Source organism: Podarcis cretensis, assembly GCF_951804945.1.
Source record: "Podarcis cretensis genome assembly, chromosome: 1".
NCBI lineage: Eukaryota > Metazoa > Chordata > Lepidosauria > Squamata > Lacertidae > Podarcis > Podarcis cretensis.
Genome location: NC_137170.1, coordinates 134,193,008 through 134,205,072, shown reverse-complemented (window position 1 = coordinate 134,205,072; position 12,065 = coordinate 134,193,008). Strand labels below are relative to the sequence as shown.

Here is a 12,065-nt window from a genome sequence, read left to right as displayed (position 1 = left end):
ATTCACACACCGCTTAATTGTAAAGGACCTCAAAGCCATTTACAAAAAGATAAAATAATGACATCAATAAAAATTAACAACCATGCCTTAAAACGTATGAAAGTTAAAATACTAAAACAGATTAAAATTACTTTTTAAATTCTCAGTAAACAAGTACAGGACTGTGTCATATGTGTGCATACCAAGATCCTCATATGGCTCTTGCATACGGGTATCGTTAAAAACCTCTCTCATTTGCTAGGTAAGCTTTCATAATGTAAGGTGTAAAAAAAAAGGTAAAAGACCCCTGGACAGTTAAGTCCAGTCAAAGGCCACTATGGGGTTGCAGCACTCATCTCACTTTCAGGATGAACAAGCTGGTGTTTGTCCACAGACAGTTTTCCGGGTCATGTGGTCAGCATGACTAAACCACTTCTGGCACAATGTGATACTGTGATGGAAGCCAGAGCACACGGAAACACCGTTTACCTTCCCGCCGCAGCAGTACCTATTTCTCTACTTGCACTCTGATGTGCTTTTGAACTGCTAGGTTGGCAAGAGCTGGGATAGAGCAATGGGAGCTCACCCCGTCGTGGGGATTCAAACCGCTGACCTTCCAATCAGCAAGCCCAAGAGGCTCAGTAGTTCAGACCAGAGCGCCAACTGGCGTCCCTCTTTCATAATGTAGAAGACTATTAAAAGCATGACATAATGAACTGAGCAAAGCACCAGTCCGTTTTCAAATCGGCCGCAATTGGCTAGTTCTGAATAACTGCAGTTAATATGTGGTTTGCCATAGTCTCCGTGCTTTGCTGACTTGAAGCACAGAGACTATGGCAAACCACATATTCCCTGCAATTATTCAGAACTAGCCAATTGCAGTCACGAATAAACCAACTCATTAGACTTTGATAGGATGGTAAAAGAGGATTTAAAAAAAGCAAACTATCCCAACCTGAAGGACAATGGGATCTATGCAGGTAAACTTTGTTTCTTCTCGGTAGAGATATTCGATGGAGCACTTCAGCATAAGAATTTTGGGGTTTTTGATACAGGAGTTCATCTAGAAAGAGAAAAGGTTGTTAAATGAATCCCTTCACTATTTCGTGCTGAAAGACAGAGCGATACCTTCCCTTAGAAGGTGCAATGGGAAGAGTCAACAACTCAGTGGCAAAGCGAAAAGGCAACATTTCTAGGCTGCCAAGGCAAAAAGTGGAGGGGACCCAATAAAAATCAGGATAGGGGCCAGTCTGCTACAGTGGTGCCTCGCAAGACGAAAAGAATCCGTTCCGCGAGTCTCTTCGTCTTGCGGTTTTTTCGTCTTGCGAAGCAAGCCCATTAGCGGCTTAGTGGATTAGCGCTATTAGCGGCTTAGCGGATCAGCTGATAAGCAGCTTAGTGGCTTAGCGGATGAGCTGATAAGTGGCTTAGCAGATCAGCTGATAAGCGGCTTAGCAGCTTAGAAAAAGGGGGGGAAAGGAAAAAAAACCCGCAGGAACTCGCAAGACATTTTCGTCTTGCGAAGGAAGCCCAAAGGAAATTCGTTTTGCGAAGAACCTCCAAAACGGAAAACCCTTTTGTCTAGCGGGTTTTCCGTCTTGCGAGGCATTCGTCTTGCACCACTGTAGTTAGAATGTGAATCCAAACCCAATACGTTTTTGCTCAAATGAGCCACAATCAGCCAAGTGGGAGACCCTCTCGGGACCTTATGACATCAGTTAATCCTTGTGAGGGATTCTGCTTTCCTTAATCCTGTCTGAATCTGAACCTACATTCAACCTATTTTCTATGTTTTTAGCTGCTCTTATTTTATCTGTAAACTGCCTTCAGGCCATGTCAGGGAAAAGGACAGGACATAAACAAACAAACAACTTCGTAGTAACAGTAAGTGGGGTAGGGAAGATTAAGAGCAAAAACTGTTACAAAACTAGTCGATTAGGTATTATATCGAACATTAGACGTTCCAAGTCATCCATGCTACCATATTGTATAAACTGACATAGCTGCACCATACCTTTTTATGTGCTATGTTCTTGGTGCAAACAAAGCCATTCACCACAACCGAGTCGAATTTTTTCCCACCTGGAATCTGTCAAAACAGTAAGAATTTTATTATCCATGGATCTCCTAATTTTCCCAGTTTGTGTTAAAAAGCAAGAGTCTTTTTTTTAAAAGTATTTTCTTTTCCCTCCTAACATCAATAAGCTAACTAGAAATGGCCCAGATAAATGTAGCTTCCATTATTTCTTGCATGAGGCTCAAATGGGTAATTCAGGCATCCAGTTTATCGTGAGAACAAAATACGTAAATTAGGTTCATTTGTAGCACACAATTCAAATTATTTATTCCAGGAAAGTACTACTTTTTTTAGGAATATGGCATTTCCCCAGTACTCACAACTGCAATATATTGTCAACCAGGAACATCTAGCTAAGGAGGCCACTGGAATTTGAAATGTTGCATGATGTGACATCATGCAAACAAATATTTAAAAATAGCTCTCCCCTGCTGTTAAGCACAGGAGTACAAAAAAATGCCAAATTGATGACAGGTCCTCACCATTAAAAAACACACCTTTCTATTACAAAAGTAGGTTGCCTTTTATGGACATGAATTTTAGCTACATATCACTTTTATTCTTGGACTAATCAAATCTTATTTTATCATTTATCTTTATTACGGATAGTCTAAAAATGTTCATGCTAAGTAAATGTTTGGCATAGTGACCTGTTTTAGTTCAAGATTATGCCTAGGAAATGGTAAAGAAAAAGGGGGTGGGAAAATCTAAATTCAAAACAAGGTCAGAACTAAGAGATGATTGAATACCAGTCAATGTAATTAAACATGAGACACTTGGTGGGAGCTGGAAATAAGCTGCAAATAATTGCCACTTACAATAATGTTAAACAGAAGCAATGGGAGCTGAATGCTAGAGTTTTCAAAAATGATCAAGGGTTAGTTCAGGTGTGAATGATTGGCGAGTTGCCTCCCAAACATTTACCCACTAAGCCAGCAAGTTGCTGACATAGCCCTGCGCTCGTACAACCAGGCAGACCCCAAGAAATGGAGGTTTATCAAGCGACTGGCTTGGAGGGTGGCAAGTTCTCTAGCAGGCTTGGGCTAGTTTTGGGATATGGAGGTGCCATCATTCTGAAAGCCAGCACAAGCCTTGAGCAGCCACCTCCCTTCTCGCTGATCCCCCGTTTCCCCCACTTGAACTCACTTTTTTGATATGGACAAACTGACGGATGTCCATGTCATCATCCCTGTTCTTGACGTCGGGTCGGACCGTCTGAACCACCTGGCAGACCACGGGCACGATCATATCCCTCCAGGAAAGAGACAAGGACTCGTTGTAGAGCAACTGCTGAAGTAGCGCCATCATGTGGTTGTGATTAGCTGAGCTGCAGAGAGAGATTTGAAAACGTAGTTAAAGTTCAGGAGGTGGCAGAGGGAGGGAATATCCTCTGGAGCCATATAGACCTGTTTGCCTGACAGTGAACGATGCCTGTGAAGTAGCTAGAGCAAGCCCCTGTAAATCCCCAAAATAATCACTCCAGGCTCCCAAAGCAAAGAGGAGGGCAGATTCACAAATTTAGGGGCTCCATTCTGGATTTGTGTAGAGTTTAGCCTGCAGCTAAAAAAGCCAATGCAATTCTGGGCTGCATCAATAGGAGTATAGCATCTAGATCAAGGGAAGTAATAGTGCCACTGTATTCTGCTCTGGTCAGACCTCACCTGGAGTACTGTGTCCAGTTCTGGGCACCACAGTTCAAGAAGGACACTGACAAACTGGAACCTGTCCAGTGGAGGTCAAAGGCCTGGAAACAGTGCCTTATGAGGAACGGCTAAGGGAGCTGGGCATGTTTAGCCTGGAGAAGAGGAGGTTAAGGGGTGATATGATAGCCATGTTCAAATATATAAAAGGATGTCACATAGAGGAGGGAGAAAGGTTGTTTTCTGCTGCTCCAGAGAAGCGGACACGGAACAATGGCTCCAAACTACAAGAAAGAAGATTCCACCTAAACATTAGGAAGAACTTCCTGACAGTAAGAGCTGTTCGACAGTGGAATTTGCTGCCCAGGAGTGTGGTGGAGTCTCCTTCTTAGGAGGTCTTTAAGCAGAGGCTTGACAACCATATGTCAGGAGTGCTCTGATGGTGTTTCCTGCTTGGCAGGGGGTTGGACTCGATGGCCCTTGTGGTCTCTTCCAACTCTATGATTCTATGATTCTATGATTCCTTCTCCATAAGATATCCCACAAGGCAGCAGAGGTTTAAGGTGGGAGTTTTCCTTCTCCTAGAGAGACTACCTTCCCAGGCTGAGGAGCCCCACCTGCCTCTCACGTCCCTCCCTGCTTTCTTGACTGTTGGTCTCATTTGCTCAATCTGCCAGAGCCCATCTTCGCAGGCAAGGGAAGGGAACCCAACTTACAGCAGCCTCTCCATGGCTTGTTTTTCCCCATTCTCCTCCCTCAGAAGGTCCAGGCTGCTGTTGTGCCAGCCCAAGGGTGTGAAAAACAGCTCTTTGGATTTTTCTTCAACTCTCCGATTGAACAGCGACTCTAAAAAACACAAGTGGTGGGTGGGAGGGAAGTGGTAAGATTACACTTTAATCCATATACAGTCGTACCTCCGCTTACGTATCCTTCCGGTTACGTAAACTTCAGAATACGTAAGCAGCAAACCTGGAAGTATATTTACAGGGTTTTGCTGTGTGCGCATGTGCAGAAGCACTCTACTGCCGTGCATGCATGTGCAGAAGTGGTCTCTCCGGTTGCAGAAACCTCGGGATCCGTCTGGACCTCCAGAATGGATCCTATCTGCAACCGGAGGTACCACACTACAGTACAGTGGTACCTCGGGATGCAAACAGGATCCGTTCTGGAGTCCCGTTTGAATCCCGAAGCGAACATAACCCGTGTCCGCGCATCTGTGCGTGCGCAGGTCACGTTTCGGCGCTTCTGCGCATGTGCGTGACGTCATTTTGACGGTCTGCGCATGCACGCACGGCGAAACCCAGAAGTAACGCACTCCGTTACTTCCGGGTTGCCACGGAGCGCAACCCAAAAATGCCTAACCCGAAGCGTATTCATCCCAAGGTATGAATATATGTGTTATTTTAATCGATTTAACTTCAATAAAGCATTTTTTTAAAAAAGAGAAAACTGTAAGTCTTATTCTAATTGGTGAGTTTGAAAATCACAGGATATCAGACCATGGCTTAATAGCCTGTTTTGTTTCAGTTGACTATTGTCAGAGCAAGCTATATATGGCTGGAACAGTAATTAGTTCTAAAATTGAAGCTTTCCATCCCTTTCAGTTGCACGAGGAGGAGCAAAGAATACATGTGCCCAATGCTTGCTTAGGCTGATTCCCATAATGCTAAATCATACCATTTAAAGCAGGCATCCCCAAACTCGGCCCTCCAGATGTTTTGGGACTACAATTCCCATCATCTCTGACCACTGGTCCTGTTAGCTAGGGATGGTGGGAGTTGTAGTCTCAAAACATCTGGAGGGCCGAGTTTGGGGATGCCCGATTTAAAGGGTTGCTACAAGAATGTGGATAAATCCTTCCTGGAGGAGGATACAGTTCATAAAAATGAAAAAGGATGTCACAGGAATGTCACAATGACTTCCAGATGATTCTTCACAACACACATTTTCCACTTTGGTGGTGTCTGAAAACAGTCATATGTCTAGCAGCTAGAGAAAAGAGGGGGAAGAGAATACTGCAAAGAGGAAGATTTCCTTTTATTTTAGCAGAACATTCTAGAAGCACCATGCAATTCAAACAAAGAGCTTACAACAATGATCTCTGAATCCAGGTTAATTTCAAAAGGGGCCAGTATGGTAGGAAAGCATCTTTATAGGTAAAAAAGTAGCTGTCAAAAATATACTACCCACTGCAGCTAATAATACACACGTTTTAAAACATTGGTTGCGGTATATAAAAAGTATAACCGTATAGACAGAAGAGTCTTTCTTTAAGACATTCTTCCAGTTAAAACTATTCTGCAGGACAACTTTTTAAGCTGCAGTCAAGCAAGTTTCTTAAAAGCCTACGGCACTTGCTTCTTTGCGTGGCAAGCATCTGACGAAACCCGGAAATAGATATTGACGTAAGTTGCATGACACAAGGGGGAGGAATGTATCTCAAGCGCAAGTCATCTGTTCAAGCAAGTGTTAGGTAGCTTCTTTTCTGTGTTTAGAGAGAGAAGCTTAAAACAGAACGATCACTCGAACTGGAAAAACAGACCCCAACCCCCAGAAGCATCCTGTTTCATCATATTCACAGACACATGCAGAGACTTGTACAGATTTCATCAAGTTTTGGGGCAAGATCATTTGACGTGTTCAAAACCCTTCAGCAAAAGGAGAGAGAGAGAAAGATGTTCACTCAACATTCAAACCCATGTCGAAAGGGGAACATTCTTCCAGCATTCAACTCACCTTTGATAAAAGCGTCGCTTATTGAGATCATCTGCTGCCCTCCGTTGTCGGCAATCAGGTACTCTGAAAGGAGAAAGAAATATGAAGATGGCAGGAACACAGGGCTATAATCATATGGCTTACACACCCACTCCACAAGAGTGACTCATGCTGTATTTTTAGTCACTGTTGTAGTAACAACTCCAAAAGGTTCAAGTGAAGGGAATCTTCGCTTTCTTTCCTTGTTTTGATGACGTGTCAAACAAGGCATTAAAGCAGTTCTGGAACCAGATTGACATGGAAGAGCCCATTTGCCAATTTACACATGTTCCACGGCTTCATGGTCTTTTGACGTGGAGGCCAAGCAAGGATACAGATGCTGTCACTATTATTATTATCCACCCCTCACCAACAGGTCCTAGGGTGGGTTAAAAAAAGGTAAAGGTACCCCTGCCCATACGGGCCAGTCTTGACAGACTCTGGGGTTGTGCGCCCATCTCACTTAAGAGGCCAAGGGCCAGCGCTGTCCGGAGACACTTCCGGGTCACGTGGCCAGCGTGACATCGCTGCTCTGGCGAGCCAGAGCCGCACACGGAAACGCCGTTTACCTTCCCGCTGGTAAGCGGTCCCTATTTATCTACTTGCACCCGGAGGTGCTTTCGAACTGCTAGGTTGGCAGGCGCTGGGACCGAGCAGCGGGAGCGCACCCCGCCGCAGGGATTCGAACCGCCGACCTTTCGATCGGCAAGTCCTAGGCGCTGAGGCTTTAACCCACAGCACCACCTTCGTCCTGCGCCACCTGCGTCCTGGGGTGGGTTACTACAATGTAAAATTCAGAATTAAAACCATACAAAGAACAGTGGCAAGAATAGCGTAGGCCCTGAAAGCACACATGTCAGTCATCAAAGGCCAGGATAAACAGGTGTGTCTTCAGCACTGCCCAAAAGCTGTATAGTAAAGAAGCCAGGCGAATAATATTAATTCTTCCCAGCCACAATAATTTCATATGCACGCCCGTATTAATTATATTTTCATGGTCACTGCCTATCTCATCCATTCACCTTCAGACCAGCTTAGAAGGAATGGAGAAGTTAGACCATTGAGGTTCCTCATCCTCTGGCCTTATTCCTCCTATACTTTTGGTCAAGTCTGCCAGCACCACAGCAGGAGTCAAGAAAGCAGGTTCTGGATCAAACCTATTGCAAACTCCTGTAGCACTTTCAAGAGGAACTTTTATCTGTGTTTTGTGCTTTCCTAAAATATCTACAGTTCTTGCTACAGGAAGAAAAATGGCAATCGCCAGTGACAAAGCACTCAACATTCACTCAACATTTTGCACACATTTCTGATTCCTTGTGCAAGTTGAGAGACAAAAAAAGAAATCACAGTAAGGGACGCCACAGGCTAATTTATCACTGTCTTGCGGTAAAACGTTGCTTCCGGGGGCCCTGTACCATTTTAGCATCATTCTGGTCTTGCTGGGGAGGTTTACTATAAGCTTCTGTTCATCTTGCAAAGATACTCCTGATCTACACCAGGATTAAATTCAATAGTCTCAGTTACCTTGTGGATTTGTTGTTTTCCCACATAATCTGAAACAGCAGCTATGCAAACGTTAACAATGAACTTAGAACTGAATTTCCTAGATGTTTTGCATAATGCATAAATACTACAGATTTTTACAGTTTGTTTTCCTGATGAACACAGAACTTTCCGGGTGCATTCAATATACATGACAAGCATGCAATAATATATGGGGGGGGGGGATTGCAGTATGTCAATTCACAAACCAGAAAAAAAGAACTTCTATTACTAAAGCTATTTTATGAAATTAGTTTCACCACACAGCAACTAATAAAGAATTTTAGTAAGCAGGTGTTTATTGCATAATGTTATTAGGCATGGAGGAGTTCAGCCACATGCTGAATTACAGTATCTCAAAGTTACTCTTGTTAACTTCCCTCTTTACCTGTGAGCAAGAGTGGGCACAGGCAAATTTACCTCCTCTTATACATATTATTTTACAGAAGCAAAGCCCCAGAGGTTCCACTGTGGTTTTGCCACGAACTGATGACAAAGAAACGAGGAAGATGAAAAGGTCATCTTAAGATCAATACCACTAGCAGAGTTTTAGTGCTTGGGGCAGGGGAAAAGAATCAAAGATTTATTATAATTTTTACTAAGAGGCCTTATTTTCAGACTTTTATTTTAACAAAAAAGCTGAAGGGACATCAGTATTGCTACATGTAAAACTGCTATATAAAGCAGCCCAGAAGCTTTAACATGATACAAGATTGTAATTTCTCTAACATTTAAAAGGTGTAGATCAAACTGACATAAAATCTTGTCTATGAAGACAGACAATGGTCTGAGGCGAAGTCGGCCTGAACCCAAGACTGCCACATTCAACACCAGTACTTGAATACAGCAGAATTCTGGTCTTTCCAACTAGACTGAGCTCTAGATGGTACCAGCCAATTCTATTTTTCTAGAAAAAGACGTGCCAGACCTAACTATGAACGCCTCCCTTGTTCTCTTATAATGGCATCTGAGAGGTGCCGGAACTGAGTTCCGGCAAAAAAACCAAACCAGCCCTGGGACCAGGCCTGCCTTACATTTGCATCCAGCACAAATGACTGAGAAACAGAAGATGTCCTTCAAAACATCCTTGCTCTCTGTGGCCAAAAGATGGCCTGTCAAAAAAGCTATGTGAAAATGTGTTGTCTACAGTGGTTCAAAAGCAGAGTGGCCTAACGCGAGAGGAAGGAGGAGTAGAAAATAAGACCAGTGGGGGGACAGGAGGAGCTGGTGTTTGGGCACAAGGGTGCCTAGGCCCTGTTTTTCATCACGTGTGGCTCCGAGTGGCAACTACCGCATACCTTTCTGGTCGGCAGGGTGAGGGGGCACGTGGGGGTACTTGGAATGCTTCTTGATATGGAAGTTCACGTTGTCCAGCTCCACGTTCAGGCTGATGGAAGCAGCTGAGTCGCTGTCCATGGCAGACTGGAAGCTGCTGACTGAGGTGCGCTTGCTAGGACTGGCAGAATCTTTTAGGTTTGAGGAGAGGGGGAGATACAGGAAGGAGAAGGGGGGTTCAAATAATAGGTATTCACGGGGGATCAAGGAAAGGAGAGAAATGATCTCAATTAAACCGTGTGCAATGTTGGAGAGAGAGAGAGAGAGAGACAGTAATTTCATCCACTTGCATATTGGCGTTTCTCATGATTTGGATTTTGAGGCCATTTGCTCATTTTTTTAAAGCAGGGCTGCCGTTAGGACCAAGATGCCCAAACAGCTGCAGACCTTATGCCAATTTGGAATCTGGGGGTGTGTGGAAATCTAGCCAAACACACAGAAGATACTGTATCTCCGTAAAAGAAATAGATAAAAGCGTTTATTTCTACAACAGCAGCAGGCAGCAGCAAGGCAGAGCTTTTACTTGCTATTAAGACAGATATCCTCGGAAAACAGACACAAACACTCACTGGTCAAGTTATCATCTCCGTCTTCTGCAATCTGTTCTGTGTCGCTGTCGTCAAACTTGATGTCTTTGAACCAGGAGGGCTCAGAATGGCCCTCCACCGAGTTGACCGAATCACTGTCTGGAGAAGGAGTTTCAGAAAATTCTGTGCTCTGCAGAAGAAACACACATTTCTCTCACTCTATTTGCTAGCATCCTTGGATTAAGTTAATACCAAACTTTGCTCTTACTATTTGCTTTGGAAGGTACTGGATTAGGCGTAAGTGTAACTTTCAAAATAATGTTAACTGACCGCAAAGCACAAAAGTGGGGAACCTGTGGCTCTTCAGATGTTGCTGGACTCTCAACTTCCATCAGCCACCATGATCAATGGCCAGGGCTGCTGCTGCTGAATTTATATTCCACTTACATGCAAAAATGGATTCTAAGCAGTTTACAACTATAATATCCATCATAAAAAAATACATAAGTAGAAACGCCCCCCCCCCAAGGCAATCAGGACAACCTGCTCATGCAAATATGCATTAACCACCCCCTGGACCCTGTGAGGAGAACCTGAGCTTACAGGGGTAAACAGCTCAGAGTGTGCGTCCTGCCTACTGTGGGGCGGAGAGACTCTGCATGACTTCCAAGAGTCTCAGTCCTTTGTTCTATTCTGCTTTCGTCTTCATACGGAGCAGACATGCTTGTACAATGTTCCGTACTCTGCTAGATAATGGATAGTTTCAGCTGTAAATAAACTGCTTTTAGTTTTTAGTACCTCTGTGTGAGACTCTGTTTATGCACACTGAAGCACTGTAGACAGAGGCTGATTTCTCTGAACGCTGCCGGACTCTGCTTTTGCTCGGGGCTTTGGAATTCATGCTGCGAAGCAAAGACTTGGCGCAGCTATGGAAGCGGGCTGGACGCCAGACTTATCTGGGCAATAAATCACCTTCTGAGACCCACCCGGTCAGCCCCCAGGATGGGCCAACGATACAATGGACAGACAAAAGCACCTTGTTCACCTCCTCAGGTCTCTATCACTAAAACTTACCCCGCAGAACTGGACATCTCACCAGAGACTCTATTAGCATCAATATCAGTATGGAGACAAATGATATTGTCTTCAGTGAACTTATTGTAGCAGGCCTTTGATGGTACCAATGGCCCATTAAGTGGGGCTTTTTCACCACTTGAAAGGTACCTGGGGACACAGTGATGGGAGTTGGAAAAGTCTAGCAACATCTGGAGAGCCACAGTTTCCATTTTTCTGCAAGCGGCAATTCCATTTTCTCTATATTTGATTGTGTTTGTGCATGTTAACATTGCAAAAGGAAAAATAAAGAGCTCTAGAAATACGATAAAGAGCAGGAACTGCACGGGATTGTGAGGGGGGGGCAGAGGTATATGTAAGCTTACTCTCAAGGGATAAATCTAAAAGTCTGCAAAACTTAAGTATGGATAGATAGATATTTAAGTCACATGAATTTCGTATAAATATGTAGCACAAATATGTTGACAAAATATAAGATAATTGGAATCTATACATATAATAATCAGGAAACCATGAACAATGACAATTCATTTTTATTGGGGATATTAGACACAGATATAGCAAGAGATAATAAGAAAATATTCCTTTATGTTACAGGGGCTGCGAGAACACTAACTGCCAAAAATTGGAAAAAAGAAACAATACCAACAAAAAAGAGTGGCAAGTTAAATTATTTGATTATATTGAATTGGCTAGATTGACAGAAGCCATTAGTGGTCAGCCCAAGCAAAAAATTCAAAAAGAATTGGGAAACTATAGAGAATACCTTAAAAAGCAGTGCCCTCAAATTAATACTTGGACTTGTTTCGATTAACTTCTGCAAAATAAATTATGGTATAAAAGTTAAGAAACAGAAAGAAAATGGGGTAATAATGAACTAAGAAGGAGACAGTTTACCAAAAATAAAAAGAGAACTGTGTTTAGGATGAAGGAAATCAACTGGAAGAAAAGAATTGAAATATTTTATATACCGGTATATAGTTGACAATTGGATCTGTGTAAGTTTCCGTACGGTATTATGTTTTATTTGTATTTTGTTTTTGTTTTTTGATTGTGTATTATTACTTTTATGTTTAGTTTTATGAGTGTGTGTGTGTGTATGTGTTGTAAAGTAAACTTAATAAAAATTGAAAGAAA

At 43.1% G+C, this 12,065-nt stretch overlaps 1 protein-coding gene across 5 annotated transcripts in view; it reads right to left on the bottom strand.

Annotated features, from left to right (window-relative positions):
* PIKFYVE (phosphoinositide kinase, FYVE-type zinc finger containing) overlaps positions 1–12,065 on the bottom strand; it is a 97,209-nt gene that overhangs the window by 41,243 nt on the left and 43,901 nt on the right. For 4 of the 5 annotated variants that reach the window (XM_079975307.1, XM_079975309.1, XM_079975310.1 and 1 more), the window contains 7 exons: positions 9,897–10,044; positions 9,291–9,458; positions 6,433–6,495; positions 4,413–4,542; positions 3,203–3,383; positions 1,994–2,068; positions 935–1,042 (listed from right to left, as the gene is read on the bottom strand). In XM_079975307.1, the coding sequence (XP_079831433.1) occupies positions 935–1,042; positions 1,994–2,068; positions 3,203–3,383; positions 4,413–4,542; positions 6,433–6,495; positions 9,291–9,458; positions 9,897–10,044 (873 nt within the window). The remainder of the gene's footprint in view (positions 1–934; positions 1,043–1,993; positions 2,069–3,202; positions 3,384–4,412; positions 4,543–6,432; positions 6,496–9,290; positions 9,459–9,896; positions 10,045–12,065) is intronic. The other variant, XM_079975311.1, reaches the window with a different exon arrangement.